The sequence below is a fragment of the Oncorhynchus clarkii genome, unplaced genomic scaffold, assembly GCF_045791955.1.
Source record: "Oncorhynchus clarkii lewisi isolate Uvic-CL-2024 unplaced genomic scaffold, UVic_Ocla_1.0 unplaced_contig_1599_pilon_pilon, whole genome shotgun sequence".
NCBI lineage: Eukaryota > Metazoa > Chordata > Actinopteri > Salmoniformes > Salmonidae > Oncorhynchus > Oncorhynchus clarkii.
The window spans coordinates 136,513-162,895 of record NW_027260980.1 but is presented as its reverse complement, the minus strand read 5'-3'; the positions used below and the strand labels follow the sequence as shown (position 1 = coordinate 162,895).

General features: G+C 42.1%; 1 protein-coding gene across 1 annotated transcript; it reads left to right on the top strand.

Annotated features, from left to right (window-relative positions):
* The first annotated feature begins 243 nt into the window (after nucleotides 1-243).
* On the top strand, nucleotides 244-26,037 carry LOC139402778 (scavenger receptor cysteine-rich type 1 protein M130-like). Its single transcript, XM_071146697.1, is given in 16 exon segments — nucleotides 244-265; nucleotides 3,448-3,753; nucleotides 3,879-4,036; nucleotides 4,776-4,931; nucleotides 4,934-5,081; nucleotides 5,207-5,485; nucleotides 5,942-6,262; nucleotides 6,366-6,454; nucleotides 6,574-6,603; nucleotides 17,868-17,897; nucleotides 18,129-18,204; nucleotides 18,872-19,177; nucleotides 19,301-19,579; nucleotides 22,633-22,731; nucleotides 25,697-25,785; nucleotides 25,903-26,037. Coding segments are annotated over 16 exon segments (2,523 nt in total).
* The last annotated feature ends 346 nt before the right edge of the window (nucleotides 26,038-26,383 follow it).

Genomic DNA, 26,383 nt, shown 5'->3' with positions numbered 1-26,383 from the left:
AACGTTGCTGCTCTGTCAGCAGTTTCCTGTGGAGTTTTTTTTTACATATCAGTTTGCTGTAGTGTGTTCAACCACTGATCCAAGATAAGTTGCTAAGAAGTTAATCTCACATCATTGAAGTTAGAACATAATGAGAGAGAAGTCATATAGCCTAGCAGTATTTTCCACTCTTCAGTCCACTCTTTATGACAGCAGACTGTGGAACCCCAGTTAGAGACAGATATGATACCTGCACTGATACTGATGACCCTGTTGTGGAGCACAGGTAGGATGCTGTTACACTGATATACACTTGTGACAGTTACTGAGATATGTTTTGATATTATCAGATATATTATAATTTGCAGGGTTAGTAAAATAACATACAACTGGAAGCAGACAGTAAAAATGTGTCTCAAAGCAGGACAATGATGTGATCACCTGTAAATTTACTTTACTGTAGTCTAACTGTCCATCTGGGGACAGGCACTAATGTCAGTTAAGTTGTGATGGTGTCATGCATCTGACTGTTGTATATTCAGTGTGTCAATGATTGATTGTATCTGTCTCTATGTAAATGAATGAGAGTATATATTATGTTTTATATATTATATTGGTGTTATGTTAGAGTAGGAGAAGGGAGGGGTGTAGATGATAGATTAGCTAAGTCAAGACCAACAGGTCCAACACTATACATCACGAAGAGAGAGAATGAGAGAGAGAGAGAGAGAGAGATGAGAAGAGAGGAGGGGTGGGGAGAGAGATTTGAGGAGGAGGAGAGAAGAGGGTAGGGGAGAGAGGAGGGTTGGGGAGAGAGGAGGGTAGGGGATAGAGGGTAGGGTAGAGAGAAGGGGAGGGGAGAAAGGAGGGAAGGGTAGAGTGGAGGATAGGAGAGAGAAGGGTAGAGTATAGATGATGGGAGGGAGGGGATAGAGAGATTTGCGGAGGAGAGAAGAGGGTAGTGGAGAGAGGAGGGTAGGGGAGAGAGGAGGGTGGAGGAGAGATGGGGAATGTGTTTACACATGGGTGTTGTTGCACCATACCACTGTCATCCCCATCATATCATGAAAGGTCATGTTATGTTGATTTAACCTCTGCCTCTCTCTTCCTCTGACTCCTCCCTTTCTCCTCTGTCTCTCTCTTTCTCCTCAGACCTCCAGGCTCAAAGTGTCAGTCCACCAGGTAGGTAGAGTATAAATCTACAGTGATTATAGCAGTTCAATATTAGTCAACTTTATTATCCCACATGGAGAAATTCATGTGTCCATACAAACCATTCTAAACCCCAATAACAACTAGTGTTTTATGGAACTACTTATACTTGACATATTATATATTATATTGGTCTGATGTTAGAGTAGGAGAAGGGGGGTGTAGATGATAGAGGTCTGTTACCAAGGCAACAGGTCTGATGCTATCTGTCAGGAAGAGAGAGAGAGGAACAGAGAGAGAGAGAGAGAGAAGGCGTGGAGAGAAAGTGAGATGTCAACAGAGATAGGGCTGACAGACTAACATGCAGCCAACTGAATATCTTGTCTTTACTGACTTCTCACCAGTGATGTCATCATAACCAGCAACCTGTTCCACTCTTGGTCCAGCTCAGCTTGACCTCTGACCTCTGAAATTAATGATTTAAAAAATGATTTAAAAAAAAATTAATTAGATTTAATCTCGTCTGCAAAGAGTTACACATTTGCATGGAAGGGGAATGTACACTACATGACCAAAAGTATGTGGACACCTGCTCATCCAACATCTCATTCCAAAATCATGGGCAATAATATGGAGTTGGTCCCCCCTTTGCTGCTACAACAGCCTCCAATCTTCTGGGAAGGCTTTCCACTAGATGTTGGAACATTGCTGCAGGGACTTGCTTCCATTCAGCCACAACAGCATTAGTGAGGTTGGGCGATTAGGCCAGGCTCAGTCAACGTTTCAATTCATCCCTAAAGGTATTAAATGGGGTTTAGGTCAAGGCTCTGTGAAGGCCAGTCAAGTTCGTCCACATCGATCTCAACAAACTATCTCTGTATGGACCTCGCTTTGTGTACAGGGGCATTGTCATGCTGAAACAGGAAAGGGCCTTCCCCAAACTGTTGCCACAAAGTTGGAAGCACAGAATAGTCTAGAATGTCATTGTATGCTGTAGCGATTCGATTTCCCTTCAATGAAACTAAGGGGCCTAACACGATCCATTAAAAACAACCCCAGACCATTATTCCTCCTCCACCAAACTTTACAGAAGGGGTGTCCACATACTTTTGTATATATAGTGTATGTACACATGGGTGTTGCACCACACCAACGATAAGCCTGTCTTCCCCATCACATCATGAAAGGTCATGTTGATGTTCATTTCTCCTCTGTCTCTCTCTTCCTCTGACTCCTCCCTTTCTCCTTTGTTTCTCTCTATCTCTCTGTCTCTTTCTCCCTCTTTCTCCTCTGTCTCTCTCTTTCTCCTCAGATCTCCAGGCTCAAAGCGTCAGTCCACTAGGTAGGTAGAGTATAAATCTACAGTGATTATAGCAGTTCAATATTAGTCAACGTTATTATCCCACATGGAGATATTCATGTGTCCATACAAACCATTCTAAACCCCAATAACAAGTAGTGTTTTATGGAACTACTAATACTTGTCAACCACAAAGCATTACTGCTGTTAGAATAACATAATCACTGTCATCATCTGTCCTCACCACTGTGTTTTCCTCTCTGCTGTTTACAGCTGAACTCTCAGTCAGACTGGTGGATGGGACCACTTCCTGTTCTGGGACAGTGGAAGTCTTCTACAGAGGAGAGTGGTTGAGTCTATGTTCTAGTTGGTGGAGAATGATCGGAGAGGTTAAGGTTGTGTGTAGACAGCTGGACTGTGGGAATGCTGTAGCTGAATCTAGAGGAGGTCTGGTTGAAAAGGGAAGAGGAGGAGTCATGCAAATTAGTACTTGCAGGGGAAATGAGTCTTCTGTTAGACAGTGTGGCATCAGAAGAGGAGGACCTGGTGTCTGTGATGGTAAATATTATCGTCATGTGACCTGTTCAGGTAAGAGACTGGTCATATTGAGAGATTTATTTATACATTATACAATATTACCATGTATCATGTTTTATGTGTTTTTATTTCATTTAAATAGAGGGAGAGATGTCAGATGTATTTAAACATTATATTTGTGTTTGTCATATTGGTTTATGGGAGATGTTCATGGGCAGATCATTGTAGTTCAGATGGTACTGAAGTGAAGCTGCCTGATGGATGTCCAGCTGTTTATTTTCTATAAAGTGAAGTGAACTTATTCCTGTCTCCTGCCTGCATTATTCCCAACCCGATCCTGAGTGACTAAGAACCCATTTCTACCTCTTACAGTATCAAACATAGCAAACTACAATCTTTTATCCAACATATTTGTGTTTAGTCCTTGACATTGTCATCAACAAAACTGATTGAATGTTCAACCAACTCTTTTTCTCCAGAGTCTGTGCGGCTTGTGGATGGAGCTGGTCTCTGCTCTGGGAGAGTGGAGGTGAAGTCCAATCAGTCCTGGGCCTCAGTGTGTGAAGCTGACTTTGACCGGCAGGATGCAGAGGTAGTCTGTAGGGATGTTGGCTGTGGGGCTCCTGCATCTCTACAGGGGGGGCTCTATGGAGGAGGTGAGGGTCAGACCTGGGATAAAGAGTTCCAGTGTAAAGGCAAAGAGTCCCGTCTCCTGGACTGTGACACCTCAGACAGAGAGAACAACACCTGCCTACCTGGTAATGCTGTTGGACTCACCTGCTCAGGTAAGAAACAGTTTGTCACTCAATCAACATTGTTTCTCACCTGGAGTGAAGAATCTGAGAGACAATATAGGTTTGTTTTAGTGAGAAAATAGTAAGATTACTGTCTCTCTCTTTTCTTTTCTCAGAGCCTGATGATGTGAGGCTGGTGGGAGGAGGCAGTCGCTGTGCTGGTGGAGTGGAGTGGTACGACCAGGGAGAGTGGAGGATTGTGGGTTCAGTCTTGAACGTGAAGGATACAGCTGCAGTAGTGTGTAGACAGCTGGGTTGTGGCTCCACTGTTTCAGTACAAACTATAAAAACCACGAGAGGGTTTTTAGTTTCCTGTTATGGGTCTGAGTCTTCACTGAGGGAGTGTGAGAGAAGTTATGATCTCCATCCTGGACTCACAGTGATCTGCTCAGGAAATATCAACATATTATAATTATATTCAACTGATTTCCTTCATTCATACAACTTCCTCTGCACCTCTCATGATGACTGTTTAGCTTGTCAGTCTGCTTTACTAAATAGATCCCTCAGTCAAGTAGGAATCAAACACAACTTAAATATCCCAGAATGCTTTGTATTTGAGTGTTACCTCAGTGAACGTCTCTACTCACTACGACTGTAACAAGGAGAGGAGGAGAGGAAGACGGAGAGGAAGAGGGAGATATGGGAGAGATCAAATATATTTTTATCACTGAGTTCTCACCAGTGATGTCATCATAACCAGTAACCTTTTCTACTCTTGGCCCATCCTGACCCTGACATACAGCATCAGACCTTGTAGATCAGATGGTACTGAAGTGAAGCTGCCAGATGGATGTCCAACTGTTTATTTTCTATAAAGTGAAGTGAACTTATTCCTGTCTCCTGCCTGCATTATTCCCAACCCTATCCTGAGTGACTAAGAACCCATTTCTACCTCTTACAGTATCAAACATAGCAAACTACAATCTTTTATCCAACATATTTGTGTTTAGTCCTTGACTGTGTCATCAACAAAACTGATTGAATGTTCAACCAACTCTTTTTCTCCAGAGTCTGTGTGGCTTGTGGATGGAGCTGGTCTCTGCTCTGGGAGAGTGGAGGTGAAGTCCAATCAGTCCTGGGCCTCAGTGTGTGAAGCTGACTTTGACCGGCAGGATGCAGAGGTAGTCTGTGGGGAGCTTGGCTGTGGGGCTCCTGCAGCTCTACAGGGGGGGGGCTCTATGGAGAAGGTGAGGGTCAGACCTGGGATAAAGAGTTCCAGTGTAAAGGCAAAGAGTCCCTTCTCCTGGACTGTGACACCTCAGACAGAGAGAACAACACCTGCCTACCTGGTAATGCTGTTGGACTCACCTGCTCAGGTAAGAAACAGTTTGTCACTCAATCAACATTGTTTGTCATCTGGAGTGAAGAATATGAGAGACAATATAGGTTTGTTTTAGTGAGAAAATAGTAAGATTACTGTCTCTCTCTTTTCTTTTCTCAGAGCCTGATGATGTGAGGTTGGTGGGAGGAGGCAGTCGCTGTGCTGGTGGAGTGGAGTGGTACGACCAGGGAGAGTGGAGGACTGTGGGAACTGAAGACTGGGACCAGGAGGATGTAGCTGCAGTAGTGTGTGGACAGCTGGGTTGTGGCTCCACTGTTTCAGCACTTCCTGGAATCACCACTAGAGGGTTTGGAGTTTCCTGTTCTGGGCCTGAGTCTTCACTGAGGGAGTGTTGGAGAATGTATAATCGTCTTCCTGGACTCACAGTGATCTGCTCAGGTAATAACAACATATTATAATTATATTCAACTGATTTCCTTCATTCATACAACTTCCTCTACACCTCTCATGATGACTGTTTAGCTTGTCAGTCTGCTTTACTAAATAGATCTCTCAGTTAAGTAGGATTCAAATACAACTTAAATATCCCAGAATGCTTTGTATTTGAGTGTTATCTCAGTGAATGTCTCTACTCACTACCACTGTCAAATGTCATGTTATTGTCATATCTAAATGAGGAAAGTAGTTGAGGAGCTACGTTTTCTTTTTCTCTCCTCTTGTTCCAGATGTCCTGCTTCAGCCTGATATCAACATATGTTGTCTCAGTGACTGTAGGCCCACTACTCATGTTGCCCTGTGAGGGAGGGTGGCTGGCACTGTTACATGCTGATGTTATTGTCATATCTATAGGAAACTAGTTGAAGAGGTTTTTCTTGTTCTCTTTTATTGTTACAGATCTCCTGGTCCAGCCTGATATCTTCCTGACTGACTCAATGGGAGGGGTCTTCAGGGGCCACCAGGGGCCCGAGATGTTTAGGGGCTACAGCTTCACCATCACCTGCTCCACTCAGCCACAGTACCCAGGAGGCTCCTTCCTCCTCACGTTCACCGGCTCCAACAGAACCCAGACCCAGCCAGCTGTCAATCACTCTGCTGCCTTCCTCTTCCCTGCTGCAGATGACTCCCACCAAGGGAACTACAGCTGTGTTTATGAGAATTATGTTTTCTCTCATAACTTCTCCTCTGAGAGTGAGCTCCTCTCCCTCACCATCACAGGTAACTGAACATGAACCAGACTTATAACTTTGTCATTGACAGATTTCCCACAGATCTATGTGATGATGATCAGTCCCCTCATCAAAGGTGTTTCTGTTTGCAGCCTCTCCTCTGCCAGCCTTCATCATCAGACACGTTGTAGTGCTGCTGATCCTACTGACATCCATCACCACCTCCTACCTGTACTACAAGGTAAAGACATTTACTCAGACGTTACAAGTCATTTAAACTAGAGGGAGAGGGGGAGAGGGAGGGAGAGAATGGAGATACTAGAGAGTAAATGTCTGACTGTTGGTGCTGTGTCTCCCTAGCCCTCCAGGAGGCAGAAGAGAGTGAACAGGGTGAGCAGCATGGATCTTTATGTCAATGCCATGGAGATGTTCTCTCTGAGCTCCAGAGCTGAAGCTGGACCGGGAGAGGAGAGAGCAGCCCAGGGGACGGAGTAGGAGTAGAATGAATCTGACCCTACATGCTTATCTTAGGTCAGTTTTGTGTTTTAAATCGATGGTCCGCAGTGGACTGGTGTTTAAAATGTGGTGACAAACCTTAAGTGGTTCTAATTTTAATAACAAGTTCAGAATTAGTTTCTCTTTCTAGAACCTTGGAAGAAATCTAAAAGGAGTGACTGCAACCACCATTATTCATTTAGTTTGGTTTTTACCACCAGAGAAACATGGGGTTCTGGGTAACATGGGGTTCTGGGTAACATGGGGTTCTGGGTAACATGGGGTTCTGGGTAACATGGGGTTCTGGGTAACATGGGGTTCTGGGTATCATGGGGTTCTGGGTATCATGGGGTTCTGGGTAACATGGGGTTCTGGGTAACATGGGGTTCTGGGTAACATGGGGTTCTGGGTAACATGGGGTTCTGGGTAACATGGGGTTTGAGTAACATGGGGTTTGATTATGTTAAGAGAGTTGCTCAGTAATGTCTGTTTTGTGTCCAGAATGCTTTTTGCTTTTGTCTTCATCTTATTATTATTATTTATTATCTTAGATTATTTATCTTATTTAGTGTCTCTTAGATTCTTTATCTTATTTAGTGTCTCTTAGATTCTTTATCTTATTTAGTGTCTCTTAGATTCTTTATCTTATTTAGTGTCTCTTAGATTCTTTATCTTATTTAGTGTCTCTTAGATTCTTTATCTTATTTAGTGTCTCTTAGATTCCTTATCTTATTTAGTGTCTCTTAGATTCTTTATCTTGAAGTGTTTCCATTATTAGTCCAGGTATTATTATAATAATCTGTTCATTCTTTGTATTTTGAAAAAATGTTTAATTAAGGGGTTTGTTGTTGTTGTTTACCTCTCAATGTTGTTGATTATAAATGTTATGATATTGATTATGATGTAGATTAGTGTTATGTTGTTAGTAGTATAGAGATAATGATGTTATTGATTATAAATGTTATATTGATTATTGATTATGAAGTAGATTATTGTTTTGATGTTGCTCTCTAAACTGCCATGTAATCAACTGAATGCTTTTAATAAAATTACAGGCTGTTAGTCTTGTGTGATTTAATTATTAGACAGACTACAACATACAGTATGAATTAACTGGTCATACATTTGGCAGGAGGTTAGGAAGAACTCTCCCGGAACTGAGGCTTTGACATCAACAGTTTCACTTTGTTCCACCTTTGGTGAGCAAAACAGCTAATAACGTAGCTAAATACTGACATTATCCTCAATCGAGATATCTGTTCATATCTAAATACATGGCTCTGCTTTGGTCTATTCCATTGATATTGTCAAACTGAACATTACATTGAACATGTGAGTCATTTAGCAGACGCTCTTATCCAGAGAGACTTACAGTAGTGACTGGATACATTTTCATACGTTGCATTGGCAGGACAATTCCATTAGTAGTTGGGAGGAGAGCAGAAACAGCCTAACACCTCCACTGATACTGTGTAACCTGTCTGCAGTCAACCAGCCATCCAGACTGAAGTGAAGGCCTTGTTACAGAATGAAAACACCTTCTCTTTCGTCGGCATGGCAACCTGTAAACATGTCAGTGGCGTCACAATGTTGCACAACAGCAGCAGAACATTGGATGGAGGGTCATTGTATCATTACACAGTGTCCCTGTCTATTCTACTGTATTGGTACATGTGGTATTACAATACATTAGAAGATCTGTAGACGGCAGCATTGAAACAATTTACAACACATCGTCAACTAGCAACCTACTCTGTTTCAGTGCTGTTTAAATATCCCACTTATTTTATTCTGCTGTTAGAGGCCATCAGTAGAGACAGTCAGGAAATTAGTCTTTGTAGCAAGTTTTTTTCTGTCAAACCTGGGAAGTGTGTCTATATAGGTAAGTATATATACAATTAGGATTTTACTTTAAGGTCAAATGTACTGTAACTGTCTAGTTGTGAAGAGAATCTAAATATATTGTTTATTGACCTCTCCATTCTAGCACAATACGTTCTGTTGTTTATTGTCCTCCTCCCCATTCTAGCATTCTAGGGCCATTCTCCCCAGAAATGTCTGGGAACTTGCCTTGGTGGAAGAGTGGGGTAACATCCCACAGCAATAACTGGTAAATCTGGTGCAGTCCATGAGGAGGAAATGCACTGCAGTACTTAATGCAGCTGGTGGCCACACCTGATACTGACTGTTACTTTTGATTTTGACCCCCTTCCCCCTTTGTTCAGGGACACATTATTCTATTTCTGTTAGTCACATGTCTGTGGAACTTGTTCAGTTTATGTCTCAGTTGTTGAATCTTGCAATGTTCATACAAATATTTACACATGTTAAGCTTGCTGAAAATTAACGCAGTTGACAGTGAGAGGACATTTCTTTTTTTGCTGAGTTTAGTTCTTATTGACAGACTGAGTTGGTAGAAGGAGACAGGGGAGGAGGGAGAGAGAGATGAGAGAGAGAGAGATAGGACTTATTGACAGACTGGGTTGGTAGAAGGAGACAGGGGAGGAGGGAGAGAGAGATGAGAGAGAGAGAGAGAGAGATAGGACTTAATGACAGACTGAGTTGGTAGGAGACAGGGGAGGAGGGAGAGAGAGATGAGAGAGAGAGAGATAGGACTTATTGACAGACTGAGTTGGTAGAAGGAGACAGGGGGAGGAGGGAGAGAGAGATGAGAGAGAGAGAGAGAGAGAGAGAGAGAGATAGGACTTATTGACTGACTGAGTTGGTAGAAGGAGACAGGGGGAGGAGGGAGAGAGAGATGAGAGAGAGAGAGAGAGATAGGACTTATTGAGACTGGGTTGGTAGAAGGAGACAGGGGAGGAGGGAGAGAGAGAGAGATAGGACTTATTGACAGACTGGGTTGGTAGAAGGAGACAGGGGAGGAGGGAGAGATAGACTGACATTTAAATCAGCTGAATATATTTGTATCACTAACTTCTCACCAGTGATGTCATCATAACCAGTATCCTTTTCCTCTCTTGGCCCAGCCCAGCCTGACCCTGACATATAGCATCAGGCCTGTTGAGTTGACTTGGGTAACAGACCTCTAGCTTCTACACCACATCCCCCCCTTCTCCTGCTCTAACATGAGACCTCATCAGTACTCATTTTGGGTGCTGGTACTGTTTATATTTAGGTGCTGGAACATTAAGCCAATATTCTATAAGAGGTGAACTCAAAAAAGAAAGTTAGAGGTGATATTATAGGACACACTATGTGTAACTTTGCTGCTCTGCCAGCAGTTTCCTGTGGAGTTTTTCTAATGTCAGTGTTTCCTGTAGGTAGGTGTGTTTAACTGATCTTATCTGCTTAGTTTGTCACGTCATAGAAGTAGGGAAGTAATGATATAGAAGTCATATAGCCTAGCAGTATTTCTCACTCTTCAGTCATCTCTTTATGACAGTAGACTTGTTTCGCTCAGTGGAGCCCAAGTTAGAGGCAGATATGATACCTGCAGTGGTACTGATGACCCTGTTGTGGAGCAGAGGTAGGATGCTGTTATAATGATATACACTTGTGACAGTTACTGAGATATGTTTTGATATTGTAAGATATATTATAATTTGCAGGGTTAGTAAAATAGCATACAACTGGAAGCAGACAGTAAAAATGTGTCTCAAAGCAGGACAATGATGTGATCACCTGTAAATGTACTTTACTGTAGTCTAACTGTCCATCTGGGGACAGGCACTAATGTCAGTTAAGTTGTGATGGTGTCATGCATCTGACTGTTGTATATTCAGTGTGTCAATGATTGATTGTATCTGTCTCTATGTAAATGAATGAGAGTATATATTATGTATTATATATTATATTGGTGTTATGTTAGAGTAGGAGAAGGGAGGGGTGTAGATGATAGAGGTCTATGAGCTGAGTCAAGATCAAAAGGTCCAACCAGACAGCTGGTTGAGAGGGCCCTAGTGGAGCCAGCGGGCTCTCAGTCAGCTGGCTCCACTAGGGCCCTCTCAGTCAGCTGGCTCTACTAGGGCCCTCTCAGTCAGCTGGCTCCACTAAGGCCCTCTCAGTCAGCTGGCTCCACTAGGGCCCTCTCAACGAGCTGGCTCCACTAGGGCCCTCTCAGCCAGCCGGCTCCACTAGGGCCCTCTCAGCCAGCTGGCTCCACTAGGGTCCTCTTAGTCAGCTGGTGTGTGTAGGAGAGTGTGAGATGTGTGTACAAAACGTAGAAGTACAAATTACAGTGCCTTGCGAAAGTATTCGGCCCCCTTGAACTTTGCGACCTTTTGCCACATTTCAGGCTTCAAACATAAAGATATAAAACTGTATTTTTTTGTGAAGAATCAACAACAAGTGGGACACAATCATGAAGTGGAACGACATTTATTGGATATTTCAAACTTTTTTAACAAATCAAAAACTGAAAAATTGGGTGTGCAAAATTATTCAGCCCCTTTACTTTCTGTGCAGCAAACTCTCTCCAGAAGTTCAGTGAGGATCTCTGAATGATCCAATGTTGACCTAAATGACTAATGATGATAAATACAATCCACCTGTGTGTAATCAAGTCTCCGTATGAATGCACCTGCACTGTGATAGTCTCAGAGGTCCGTTAAAAGCGCAGAGAGCATCATGAAGAACAAGGAACACACCAGGCAGGTCCGAGATACTGTTGTGAAGAAGTTTAAAGCCGGATTTGGATACAAAAAGATTTCCCAAGCTTTAAACATCCCAAGGAGCACTGTGCAAGCGATAATATTGAAATGGAAGGAGTATCAGACCACTGCAAATCTACCAAGACCTGGCCGTCCCTCTAAACTTTCAGCTCATACAAGGAGAAGACTGATCAGAGATGCAGCCAAGAGGCCCATGATCACTCTGGATGAACTGCAGAGATCTACAGCTGAGGTGGGAGACTCTGTCCATAGGACAACAATCAGTCGTATATTGCACAAATCTGGCCTTTATGGAAGGGTGGCAAGAAGAAAGCCATTTCTTAAAGATATCCATAAAAAGTGTTGTTTAAAGTTTGCCACAAGCCACCTGGGAGACACACCAAACATGTGGAAGAAGGTGCTCTGGTCAGATGAAACCAAAATTGAACTTTTTGGCAACATTGCAAAACGTTATGTTTGGTGTAAAAGCAACACAGCTGAACACACCATCCCCACTGTCAAACATGGTGGTGGCAGCATCATGGTTTGGGCCTGCTTTTCTTCAGCAGGGACAGGGAAGATGGTTAAAATTGATGGGAAGATGGATGGAGCCAAATACAGGACCATTCTGGAAGAAAACCTGATGGAGTCAGCAAAAGACCTGAGACTGGGACGGAGATTTGTCTTCCAACAAGACAATGATCCAAAACATAAAGCAAAATCTACAATGGAATGGTTCAAAAATAAACATATCCAGGTGTTAGAATGGCCAAGTCAAAGTCCAGACCTGAATCCAATCGAGAATCTGTGGAAAGAACTGTAAACTGCTGTTCACAAATGCTCTCCATCCAACCTCACTGAGCTCGAGCTGTTTTGCAAGGAGGAATGGGAAAAATATCATTCTCTCGATGTGCAAAACTGATAGAGACATACCCCAAGCGACTTACAGCTGTAATCGCAGCAAAAGGTGGCGCTACAAAGTATTAACTTAAGGGGGATGAATAATTTTGCACGCCCAGTTTTTCAGTTTTTGATTTGTTAAAAAAGTTAGAAATATCCAATAAATGTCGTTCCACTTCATGATTGTGTCCCACTTGTTGTTGATTCTTCACAAAAAATACAGTTTTATATCTTTATGTTTGAAGCCTGAAATGTGGCAAAAGGTCGCAAAGTTCAAGGGGGCCGAATACTTTCGCAAGGCACTGTAAGTTGTGATGGTGTCATGTGTCTGACTGTTGTATATTCAGTGTGTCAATTATTGATTGTATCTGTCTCTATGTAAATGAATGAGAGTATATATTATGTATTCTATATTATATTAGTGTTATGTTAGAGTAGGAGAAGGGAGGGGTGTAAGATGCTAGAGGTATATGAGCTGAGTCAAGATCAACAGGTCCAACACTATGAGAGAGAGAGAGAGAATGAGAGAGAGAGAGAGAGAGAGAGAGATGAGAAGAGAGGAGGGGTGGGGAGAGAGAAAGGGAGGGGAGAGAGATTTGAGGAGGAGGAGAGAGAAAGGGAGGAGAGAGAGAGGGTAGGGAGAGAGGAGGGTTGGGGAGAGAGAAAGGGAGGGGAGAGAGAAAGGAGGGCATAGAGCAAGATAGGTGTGAGAGGAGGGTAGGGGAGAGAGGAGGGTAGAGGAAGAGAATTGAGAAGGAGAAAAGAGGGGTGGGGAGAGGAGGGTAGGGGAGAGAGATTTGAGAAGGAGGAAAGAGGGAAGGAGAGAGGAGGGTAGAAACGAGAGAAGGGTAGAGGAGAGAGGAGGATAGGGGATAGAGAGTAGGGTAGAGAGAAGGGGAGGGGAGAAAGGAGGGAAGGGGAGAGTGGAGGATAGGAGAGAGAGGGTAGAGTAGAGATGATAGGAGAGAGTATAAGTTTACTTTCTATTTAAAATGGGGATATTGTTTATTCATTTATCCATAATAAATCCAACATTTATTCATTTATCCATAATAAATCCAACACTCCTCTAGGGCCCTCTCAGTTAGCTGGTGTGTGTAGGAGAGTGTGAGCTGTGTGGACAAAAAGTAGAAGTACAAATGTCAAGGGATATGAACTAAAGTGATAAATCTAGTCCTAGGTTTTATTTACTGTGGGATTTGTTCTCCACTGGTTACCCTGTTCTCATCACAACAGGTCACACATTCTGCTGACATGATTACACACTGTGGTATTTTACCTAACAGATAACAATATTATATTTGTTTTCAAATTATTTTGGGGTCTTTGTAATCTGAGGGAAATATGTGTCTCTTATATCGTTGTACATTTGTCAGGAGGTTAGGAAGAACAGCTCAGTATCCAACTGATTTTGTGGGTAGTGGACACATAGCCTGTCTTCTCTCTGCCTACCTCTCTCAATAGCAAGGCTATGCTCACTGAGTCTGTACATTCTCAATTGTTTTGTCAGTTTTCTATCAGTCACAGTGGTCAGATAGTTTGCCATCATTTATATATGTTTGGTTATAATTTGTTTGGGCCAGACTGTCTGAGTTCTGTCCTGAGGCTTTGTTGGGTTAGTAGTGGTTTGTGAACTAAGCTTCAGGACCAGCTGGATGAAGGGACTTTTCTCTATGTTCATCTCTTGGTATTTCAGTGCTGGTCTCTTGTTTTTATGTGGTTATAGACATTGAAGACTTGTTTCTGGATATTAATTAGTGATGGATATTAATTAGTGATGGATATTAATTAGTGATGGATATTAATTCGTGATAGATGTTAATTAGTGATGGATATTAATTAGTGATGGATGTTAATTAGTGATGGGTATTAATTAGTGATGGATGTTAATTAGTGATGGATATTAATTAGTGATGGATATTAATTAGTAATGGGTATTAATTAGTGATGGATATTAATTATTGATGGGTATTAATTAGTGATGGATATTAATTATTGATGGGTATTAATTAGTAATGGGTATTAATTAGTGATGGATATTAATTAGTGATGGATATTAATTATTGATGGGTATTAATTAGTGATGGATATTAATTATTGATGGGTATTAATTAGTGAGGGATATTAATTATTGATGGATATTAATTAGTGAGGGATATTAATTAGTAATGCGTATTATTAATTGATGGATATTAATTAGTGATGGGTATTAATTAGTAATGAGTATTAATTAGTGATGGGTATTAATTAGTGATGTATATTAATTAGTGATGGATGTTAATTTGTGATTTCTCCATGCAGTATTTACAATCTTGATTGGTTAGTGGACCCCACAGTTTACCTCCATAAAAGGCAATTGGTTCTATTGTAGATGTTAATATTTTGTGTGAGGTTCTAATTGGTGTGTCAATTAGAACTTGTCTTTTGAACAAACGGTGCTCACAGTGGCAGACTGTCTGTTTAGGGCCAAATAGCATTTACATTCACTTTGAGATTTTGTAGTTGTGTAGTTCTAGAAACTGTGTGGTTTATTATATTTCCTAGTCAGTAAATATTTAATAATTGTGTAGTTCTAGAAACTGTGTGGTTTATTATATTTCCTAGTCAGTAAATATTTAATAATTGTGTAGTTCTAGATACTGTGTGGGTTTATTATATTGTTGCCCACAGCATTGAATGAAAGAGAAACCAGCGGGAATTTTGCCTCCCTTGATAAATGTTTTATTGATTAATAGCCAATCAGCGTTGAGCTTAACTGAGTGAGCTCAGCTGTGAATCACATCACAAGCCAAACATCATCGTTTACAGAAAAAATCTTGAATGCATCTCATTGTGTTGTTGTCTAGCTAGCTAAAATAATCACTTTCCTATATTAGCCATGGGTGGAGGGAGTTGGACTTGTTGTTTTTATTCTCTGTACTGGACAATGATTATAACAGAGATTCTGATCCAACCATAAATTCAACCTGCAATGGAGCAGGTTGATAGCTTCAAGTTCCTTGGTGTCCACATTACCAACAAACTAACATGGTCCAAGCACACCAAGACAGTTGTGAAGAGGGCACGACAAAACCTATTTCCCCTACCTACATGTGACTAATAACATTTGATTTGATTTGAAATTCACACGTTGTGCCCCTGGCCTGACAGGATGGAAGATCAACATGTAGCTAGATGTAGTAGGCTAATGTTAACTAGCTGGCCTGACAGGATGGAAGATCAACATGTACTGTAGCTAGATGTAGTAGGTTAATGTTAACTAGCTGGCCTGACAGGATGGAGGTTCAACATGTAGCTAGATGTAGTAGGCTAATGTTAACTAGCTGGCCTGACAGGATGGAAGATCAACATGTACTGTAGCTAGATGTAGTAGGTTAATGTTAACTAGCTGGCCTGAGAGGATGGAAGTTCAACATGTACTGTAGCTAGATGTAGTAGGCTAATGTTAACTAGCTGGCCTGACAGGATGGAGGTTCAACATGTAGCTAGATGTAGTAGGTTAATGTTAACTAGCTGACCTGAGAGGATGGAAGTTCAACATGTAGCTAGATGTAGTAGGCTAATATTAACTAGCTGGCCTGAGAGGATGGAAGTTCAACATGTACTGTAGCTAGATGTAGTAGGCTAATGTTAACTAGCTGGCCTGGCACATCGTTGCCCATGTCAGGAAGTTATTCCAGCACGCATTTTATCCAGGTACCTTAGGAGAAAAATAACTAAAATGGAGTCCTGTATGACAGAGTCATAGACGTGTAGGATACATGAAAGAGGAGAATGGTGTTTCTCTACAATGGGGGAGTCAACATGTGTTTTCTACTCACTCACTCACACACACACACACACACACACACACACACACACACACACACACAATAGGAAAGGTATAACGATTGAGTTTACAGCCACATCATATTCAGAAACATTAAATTAACTAAGCAGAGGTGATTAGATGATGTTGAAATGTTGAATTGTGAATGGTGCTGGAATAGTGGAGGCAGCTACTGTTTTCTTTGGGACTTGCGGTAACTCTGTGGTTCTAAATCAATAGTTGTTGAGTAGTCAGAAAATGTCAGAAACATGACCTTGCTTGACCTGCTGTAGGTCATGTATCTGTTTGTTACAGGTAATATGTTTTGTGGACTTCACAGGACAGATGTTGCTCTCTGGTTTTGTGATGAAACAAAGGTGTGGTTGAATTTATTCTGCCACTGTGTCTTCTTATAATCTCAGTTTTAGGCTTATATATCACCTGTCTAGTACATAACTCAACTCTCTCTCAGACCCCTACCAGTCTAGTACATAACTCAACTCTCTCCCTGACCCAAACCTGTCTAGTACATAACTCAACTCTCTGCCTGACCCCCACCTGTCTAGTACATAACTCAACTCTCTCTCCGACCCCCACCAGTCTAGTTCACAACTCTACTCTCTCCCCGACCCCCACCAGTCTAGTACATAACTCAACTCTCTCCCTGACCCAAACCAGTCTAGTACATAACTCAACTCTCTCCCTGACCCAAACCAGCCTATATTTATATCCACGCTGCACTAGGACGGCCTAGGAACGATAGATTTGTACCTTGTCAGCTCAGGGATTTGAACTTGCAACCTTCTGGTCACTAGTCCAACGCTCTAACCACTAGGCTACCCTGCCGCCCTATACCCCATAATGACATCACAATACCCCATAATGACATCACAATACCCCATAATGACATCACAATACCCCATAATGACATCACAATACCCCATAATGACATCACTATACCTCATAATGACATCACAATACCCCATAATGAAATCACTATACCCCATAATGACATCACAATACCCCATAATGACATCACTATACCCCATAATGACATCACAATACCTCATAATGACATCACAATACCCCATAATGACATCACTATACCCCATAATGACATCACAATATTGAAAGTCACTGAGCTCTTCATTAAGGCCATTCTACTGACAATGTTTGTCTATGGAGATTGCATGGCTGAGTGCTTGATTTATATATCTGTCAGGAAGGGGTGTGGCTGAAATAGAATCCACTAAATTAATCCACTCAGAGGACTATCAAATCTGTCATCAAATCACATTTATTTATGCATTTACTTCTTACATCAGCTGATGTCACAAAGTGCTGTACAGAAACCTAAAACCCAAGATGTTCAAACGTTCATAGACGACCAGCAGGGTCAAATAATAATAATCACAGTGGTTGTCGAGGGTGCAACAGGTCAACACCTCAGGAGTAAATGTCAGTTGGCTTTTCATAGCCGATCACTCAGAGTATCTCTACCGCTCCTGCTGTCTCTTGAGAGTTGAAAACAGCAGGTCTGGGACAGGAAGCACGTCCGGTGAACAGGTCAGGGTTCCATAGCCGCAGGCAGAACAGTTGAAACTGGAGCAGCAGCACGACCAGATGGGGACAGAATTTGAAGGGGTGTCCACATACTTTTGTATATGTAGTGTATGTACACATGGGTGATGTTGCACCATACCAACGATAAGCCTGTCTTCCCCATCACATCATGAAAGGTCATGTTGATGTTCATTTAACCTCTGCCTCTCTCTTCCTCTGACTCCTCCCTTTCTCATTTGTTTCTCTCTATCTCTCTCTTTCTCTCTCTTTCTCCTCAGATCTCCAGGCTCAAAGCGTCAGTCCACCAGGTAGGTAGAGTATAAATCTACAGTGATTATAGCAGTTCAATATTAGTCAACTTTATTATCCTACATGGAGAAATTCATGTGTCCATACAAACCATTCTAAACCCCAATAACAAGTAGTGTTTTATGGAACTACTAATACTTGTCAACCACAAAGCATCACTGCTGTTAGAATAACAGAATCACTGTCATCATCTGTCCTCACCACTGTGTTTTCCTCTCTGCTGTTTACAGCTGAAGACTCAGTCAGACTGGTGGATGGGACCACTTCCTGTTCTGGGACAGTGGAAGCCTTCTACAGAGGAGAGTGGTTGAGTCTATGTTCTAGTTGGTGGAGAATGATCGGAGAGGTTAAGGTTGTGTGTAGAGAGCTGGACTGTGGGAATCCTGTAGCTGGATCTAGAGGAGGTCTGGTTGAAAAGGGAAGAGGAGGAGTCATGCAAATTGGTACTTGCAGGGGAAATGAGTCCTCTGTTAGACAGTGTGGCATCAGAAGAGGAGGACCTGGTGTCTGTGATGGTAAATATTATCGTCATGTGACCTGTTCAGGTAAGAGACTGGTCATATTGAGAGATTTATTTGTACATTATACAATATTACCATGTATCATGTTTTATGTGTTTTTATTTCATTTAAATAGAGGGAGAGATGTCAGATGTATTTAAACATTATATTTGTGTTTGTCATATTGGTTTATGGGAGATGTTCATGGGCAGATCATTGTAGTTCAGATGGTACTGAAGTGAAGCTGCCTGATGGCTGTCCAGCTGTTTATTTTCTATAAAGTGAAGTGAACTTATTCCTGTCTCCTGCCTGCATTATTCCCAACCCTATCCTGAGTGACTAAGAACCCATTTCTACCTCTTACAGTATCAAACATAACAAACTACAATCTTTTATCCAACATATTTGTGTTTAGTCCTTGACAGTGTCATCAACAAAACTGATTGAATGTTCAACCAACTCTTTTTCTCCAGAGTCTGTGCGGCTTGTGGATGGAGCTGGTCTCTGCTCTGGGAGAGTGGAGGTGAAGTCCAATCAGTCCTGGTCCTCAGTGTGTGAAGCTGACTTTGACCGGCAGGATGCAGAGGTAGTCTGTAGGGATGTTGGCTGTGGGGCTCCTGCAGCTCTACAGGGGGGTCTCTATGGAGAAGGTGAGGGTCAGACCTGGGATAAAGAGTTCCAGTGTAAAGGCAAAGAGTCCCTTCTCCTGGACTGTGACACCTCAGACAGAAAACACAACACCTGCCTACCTGGTAATGCTGTTGGACTCACCTGCTCAGGTAAGAAACAGTTTGTCACTCAATCAACACTGTTTCTCACGTGGAGTGAAAAATATGAGAGACAATATAGGTGTGTTTTAGTGAGAAAATAGTAAGATTACTGTCTCTCTTTTCTTTTCTCAGAGCCTGATGATGTGAGGCTGGTGGGAGGAGGCAGTCGCTGTGCTGGTGGAGTGGAGTGGTACGACCAGGGAGAGTGGAGGACTGTGGGAGCTGATGACAGGAAACAGGAGGCTGTAGCTGCAGTAGTGTGTAGACAGCTGGGTTGTAGCTCCACTGTTTCAGCACTACCTGGAAACACCAATAGAGGGAATGGAGTTTACTGTTCTGGGTCTGAGCCTGCACTGAGGGAATGTTCCAGAAGTTATTATCTCGTTCCTGGACTCACAGTGATCTGCTCAGGTAATAACAAGATACACTATATTGCCAACAGTAAGTGGACTGTATGTATGTAGTGGACTTTATGTATGTAGTGGACTGTATGTATGTAGTGGACTGTATGTATGTAGTGGACTTTATGTATGTAGTGGACTGTATGTATGTAGTGGACTTTATGTATGTAGTGGACTGTATGTATGTAGTGGACTTTATGTATGTAGTGGACTGTATGTATGTAGTGGACTGTATGTATGTAGTGGACTGTATGTATGTAGTGGACTGTATGTATGTAGTGGACTGTATGTATGTAGTGGACTGTATGTATGTAGTGGACTGTATGTATGTAGTGGACTGTATGTATGTAGTGGACTGTATGTATGTAGTGGACTTTATGTATGTAGTGGACTGTATGTATGTAGTGGACTGTATGTATGTAGTGGACTGTATGTATGTAGTGGACTGTATGTATGTAGTGGACTTTATGTATGTAGTGGACTGTATGTAGTGGACTTTATGTATGTAGTGGACTGTATTCAGTGGACTTTATGTATGTAGTGGACTTTATGTATGTAGTGGACTGTATGTATGTAGTGGACTTTATGTATGTAGTGGACTGTATGTAGTGGACTTTATGTATGTAGTGGACTTTATGTATGTAGTGGACTGTATGTAGTGGACTGTATGTATGTAGTGGACTGTATGTAGTGGACTTTATGTATGTAGTGGACTGTATGTATGTAGTGGACTGTATGTATGTAGTGGACTTTATGTATGTAGTGGACTGTATGTAGTGGACTTTATGTATGTAGTGGACTGTATGTAGTGGACTTTATGTATGTAGTGGACTTTATGTATGTAGTGGACTGTATGTAGTGGACTGTATGTATGTAGTGGACTTTATGTATGTAGTGGACTGTATGTAGTGGACTGTATGTATGTAGTGGACTGTATGTATGTAGTGGACTTTATGTATGTAGTGGACTGTATGTAGTGGACTTTATGTATGTAGTGGACTTTATGTATGTAGTGGACTGTATGTAGTGGACTGTATGTATGTAGTGGACTGTATGTATGTAGTGGACTTTATGTATGTAGTGGACTTTATGTATGTAGTGGACTGTATGTATGTAGTGGACTTTATGTATGTAGTGGACTGTATGTATGTAGTGGACTGTATGTATGTAGTGGACTGTATGTATGTAGTGGACTTTATGTATGTAGTGGACTTTATGTATGTAGTCTTTATGTATGTAGTGGACTGTATGTATGTAGTGGACTTTATGTATGTAGTGGACTGTATGTATGTAATGGACTTTATGTATGTAGTGGACTGTATGTATGTAGTGGACTGTATGTATGTAGTGGACTTTATGTATGTAGTGGACTGTATGTAGTGGACTTTATGTATGTAGTGGACTTTATGTATGTAGTGGACTGTATGTATGTAGTGGACTGTATGTATGTAGTGGACTTTATGTATGTAGTGGACTTTATGTATGTAGTGGACTTTATGTATGTAGTGGACTGTATGTATGTAGTGGACTTTATGTATGTAGTGGACTTCATGTATGTAGTGGACTGTATGTATGTAGTGGACTTCATGTATGTAGTGGACTGTATGTATGTAGTGGACTTTATGTATGTAGTGGACTTTATGTATGTAGTGGACTTTATGGATGTAGTGGACTTTATGTATGTAGTGGACTGTATGTATGTAGTGGACTTTATGTATGTAGTGGACTTCATGTATGTAGTGGACTGTATGTATGTAGTGGACTTCATGTATGTAGTGGACTGTATGTATGTAGTGGACTGTATGTATGTAGTGGACTTTATGTATGTAGTGGACTTTATGTATGTAGTGGACTGTATGTAGTGGACTGTATGTAGTGGACTGTATGTATGTAGTGGACTGTATGTATGTAGTGGACTGTATGTATGTAGTGGACTGTATGTATGTAGTGGACTTTATGTATGTAGTGGACTGTATGTATGTAGTGGACTTCATGTATGTAGTGGACTTTATGTATGTAGTGGACTGTATGTATGTAGTGGACTTCATGTATGTAGTGGACTTTATGTATGTAGTGGACTTTATGGATTTCAGCCCTTTCTGACAGGTGTACAAAAAAGAGCACATGGCCATGCAATCTCCATAGACAAACATCAACAGTCAAATGTTTTTACTGAAGATCTCAGTGACTTAACATGGCAAGTCTAGGAGCAACAACGGCTCAGCCGTGAAGTGGTAGACAACACAAGCTCACAGAACGGACCACCGAGTGTTGAACCACGTAGAGCGTAAAAATAATCCTCTGTTGTAAAACTCACTGCTGAGTTCCACATACTTTAGTCCATGTATTATATCTCCTTCCTGGACTCACAGTGATCTGCTCAGGAAATATCAACATATTATAATTATATTCAACTGATTTCCTTCATTCATACAACTTCCTCTACACCTCTCATGATGACTGTTTAGCTTGTCAGTCTGCTTTACTAAATAGATCACTCAGTCAAGAAGGAATCAAATACAACTTAAATATCCCAGAATGCTTTTGTATTTGAGTGTTATCTCAGTGAACATCTCTACTCACTACCACTGTCACATGTCATGTTATTGTCATATCTAAATGAGGAAAGTAGTTGAGGAGCTACGTTTTCTTTTTCTCTCCTCTTGTTCCAGATGTCCTGCTTCAGCCTGATATCAACATATGTTGTCTCAGTGACTGTAGGCCCACTACTCATGTTGCCCTGAGAGGGAGGGTGGCTGGCACTGTTACATGCTGATGTTATTGTCATATCTATAGGAAACTAGTTGAAGAGGTTTTTCTTGTTCTCTTTTATTGTTACAGATCTCCTGGTCCAGCCTGATATCTCCCTGACTGACTCAATGGGAGGGGTCTCCAGGGGCCACCAGGGGCCCGAGGTGATAAGGGGCTACAGCTTCACCATCACCTGCTCCACTCAGCCACAGTACCCAGGAGGCTCCTTCCTCCTCACGTTCACCGGCTCCAAAAGAACCCAGACCCAGCCAGCTGTCAATCACTCTGCTGCCTTCCTCTTCCCTGCTGCAGATGACTCCCACCAAGGGAACTACAGCTGTGTTTATGACTATTATGTTTTCTCTCATAACTTCTCCTCTGAGAGTGAGCTCCTCTCCCTCACCATCACAGGTAACTGAACATGAACCAGACTTATAACTTTGTCATTGACAGATTTCCCACAGATCTATGTGAGGATGATCAGTCCCCTCATCAAAGATGTTTCTGTTTGCAGCCTCTCCTCTACCAGCCTCTCACGATGACTGTTTAGCTTGTCAGTCTGCTTTACTAAATAGATCACTCAGTCAAGTAGGAATCAAATACGACTTAAATATCCCAGAATGCTTTTGTATGTGAGTGTTATCTCAGTGAACGTCTCTACTCACTACCACTGTCACATGTCATGTTGTTGTCATATCTAAATGAGGAAAGTAGTTGAGGAGCTACGTTTTCTTTTTCTCTCCTCTTGTTCCAGATGTCCTGCTTCAGCCTGATATCAACATATGTTGTCTCAGTGACTGTAGGCCCACTACTCATGTTGCCCTGTGAGGGAGGGTGGCTGGCACTGTTACATGCTGATGTTATTGTCATATCTATAGGAAACTAGTTGAAGAGGTTTTTCTTGTTCTCTTTTATTGTTATAAAATATAATGGCGCCTGAAGAAATGGCAGCAGTTTTACTAGACTAACCAGTTGTGCTATTATGTGTTTTTTTTGTGTGTTATTTGTAACTTATTTTGTACATAATGTTTCTGCCACCGTATTTTACGGCAAAAAAGATCTTCTGGACATCAGGACAGCGATCACTCACCTCGGATTAGACAAAGATCTTCTGGATATCAGGACAGCGATCACTCACCTCGGATTAGACAAAGAGCTTCTGGATATCAGGACAGCGATCACTCACCTCGGATTAGACAAAGATCTTCTGGATATCAGGACAGCGATCACTCACCTCGGATTAGACAAAGAGCTTCTGGATATCAGGACAGCGATCACTCACCTCGGATTAGACAAAGAGCTTCTGGATACCAGGACAGTGATGAAGTGCTTTGAAAGGCTGGTAATGGCTCACATCAATACCATTATCCCAGAAACCCAAGACCCACTCCAATTTGCATACCGCCCAAACAGATCCACAGATGATGCAATCTCTATTGAACTCCACAATGCCCTTTCCCACCTGGACAAAAGGAACACCTATGTGAGAATGCTATTCATTGACTACTGCTCAGCGTTCAACACCATAGTACCCTCAAAGCTCATCACTAAGCTAAGGACATTTGGACTAAAGACCTCCCCCTACAACTGGATCCTGGACTTCCTGACGGGCCGCCCCCAGGTGGTGAGGGTAGGTAGCAACGCTGATCCTCAACACTGGAGCCCCTCAGGGGTGCGTGCTCAGTCCCCTCCTGTACTCCCTGTTCACCCACGACTGTGTGGCCAGGCACGACTCCAACACCATCATTAAGTTTGCAGACGACAGAACAGTGGTATGCCTGATCACCGACAACGACAAGCCTATGGGGAGGACGTCAGAGACCTGGCCGGGTGGTGTCAGAATAACAACCTGTCCCTCAACGTATAGCCTCTCTACTGTATATAGCCTCTCTACTGTATATAGCCTCCCTACTGTACATAGCCTTGCAACTGTATATAGCCTCCCTACTGTATATAGCCTCCCTACTGTATATAACCTCACTACTGTATATAGACTCTCAACTGTATATAGTCTCCATACTGTATATAGCCTCCCTACTGTATATAGTCTCCCTACTGTATAAAAACTCCCTACTGTATATAACCTCTCTACTGTATATAGTCTCTCTACTGTATAGAGCCTCACTACTGTATATAGCCTCTCTACTGTATATAACCTCTCTACTGTATATCGCCTAACCAACTGTATATAGCCTCCCTACTGTATGAAGCCTCCCTCCTGTATAAAGCCTCTCTACTGTATATTGGCTCACTACTCTATATAGCCTCTCTACTGTACATAGCTTCTCTACTGTATATAGCCTCTCTACTGTATATAACCTCTCTACTGTATATAGCCTCACTACTGTATATAGCCTCACTACTGTATATAACCTCTCAACTGTATATAGCCTCACTACTGTATATAGCCTCTACTGTATATAGCCTCTCCACTGTATGTAGTGAGGTAAAATACAGTAGAGAGGTTATATACAGTAGAGAGGTTATATACAGTAGAGAGGCAAAATACAGTAGAGTGGCTATATACAGTAGTGGGGCTATATATAGTAGAGAGGTTATATACAGTAGAGAGGCTATATACAGTAGAGAGGTTATATACAGTAGAGAGGTTATATACAGTAGAGAGGTTATATACAGTAGAGAGGTTATATACTGTAGAGAGGTTATATATAGTAGAGAGGTTATATACAGTAGAGAGGTTATATACAGTAGAGAGGTTATATATAGTAGAGAGGTTATATACAGATTCACTGTCTTTTTACTGTTGTTTTTACTAATCTATTGCTCACAAAATATATATTTTTTACTTAAAAATTGCACTGTTGGTTAGGGCCTGTAGGTAAGCATTTCACTGTCAGGTCTACAGCTGCTGTATTCAGCATTTCACTGTCAGGTCTACACCTGTTGTATTCGGTGTACGTGACAAAGAAACTCTGATTTGATTTGTTACAGATCACCTGCTCCAGCCTGATATCTTCCTGACTGACCCAATGGGAGGGGTGTCCAGGAGCCACCAGGGGCCCGAGATGTTCAGGGGCTACAACTTCACCATCACCTGCTCCACTCAGCCACAGTACCCAGGAGGCTCCTTCCTCCTCAAGTTCACCGGCTCCAACAGAACCCAGACCCAGCCAGCTGTCAATCACTCTGCTGCCTTCCTCTTCCCTGCTGCAGATGACTCCCACCAAGGGAACTACAGATGTGTTTATGACAATTATGTTTTCTCTCATAACTTCTCCTCTGAGAGTGAGCTCCTCTCCCTCACCATCACAGGTAACTGAACATGAACCAGACTTATAACTTTGTCATTGACAGATTTCCCAGAGATCTATGTGATGATGATCAGTCCCCTCATCAAAGGTGTTTCTGTTTGCAGCCTCTCCTCTGCCAGCCTTCATCATCAGACACGTTGTAGTGCTGCTGATCCTACTGACAACAATCATCACCTCCTACCTGTACTACAAGGTAAAGACATTTACTCAGACGTTACAAGTCATTTAAACTAGAGGGAGAGGGAGAGGGGGAGAGGGAGGGAGAGAGAGAGTGGAGATATGTCTGACTGTTGGTGCTGTGTCTCCCTAGCCCACCAGGAGGCAGAAGAGAGTGAACAGGGTGAGCAGCATGGATCTTTATGTCAATGCCATGGAGATGGTCTCTCTGAGCTCCAGAGCTGAAGCTGGACCGGGAGAGGAGAGAGCAGCCCAGGGGACGGAGTAGGAGTAGAATGAAGCTGACCCTACATGCTGATCTTAGGTCAGTTTTGTGTTTTAAATCGATGGTCAGCAGTGGACTGGTGTTTAAAATGTGGTGACAAACCTGAAGTGGTTCTAATTTTAATAACAAGTTCAGAATTAGTTTCTCTTTCTAGAACCTTGGAAGAAATCTAAAAGGAGTGACTGCAACCACCATTATTCATTTAGTTTGGTTTTTACCACCAGAGAAACATGGGGTTTTGGGTAACATGGGGTTTTGGGTAACATGGGGTTCTGGGTAACATGGGGTTTTGGGTAACATGGGGTTCTGGGTAACATGGGGTTTTGGGGAACATGGGGTTTGGGGGGAA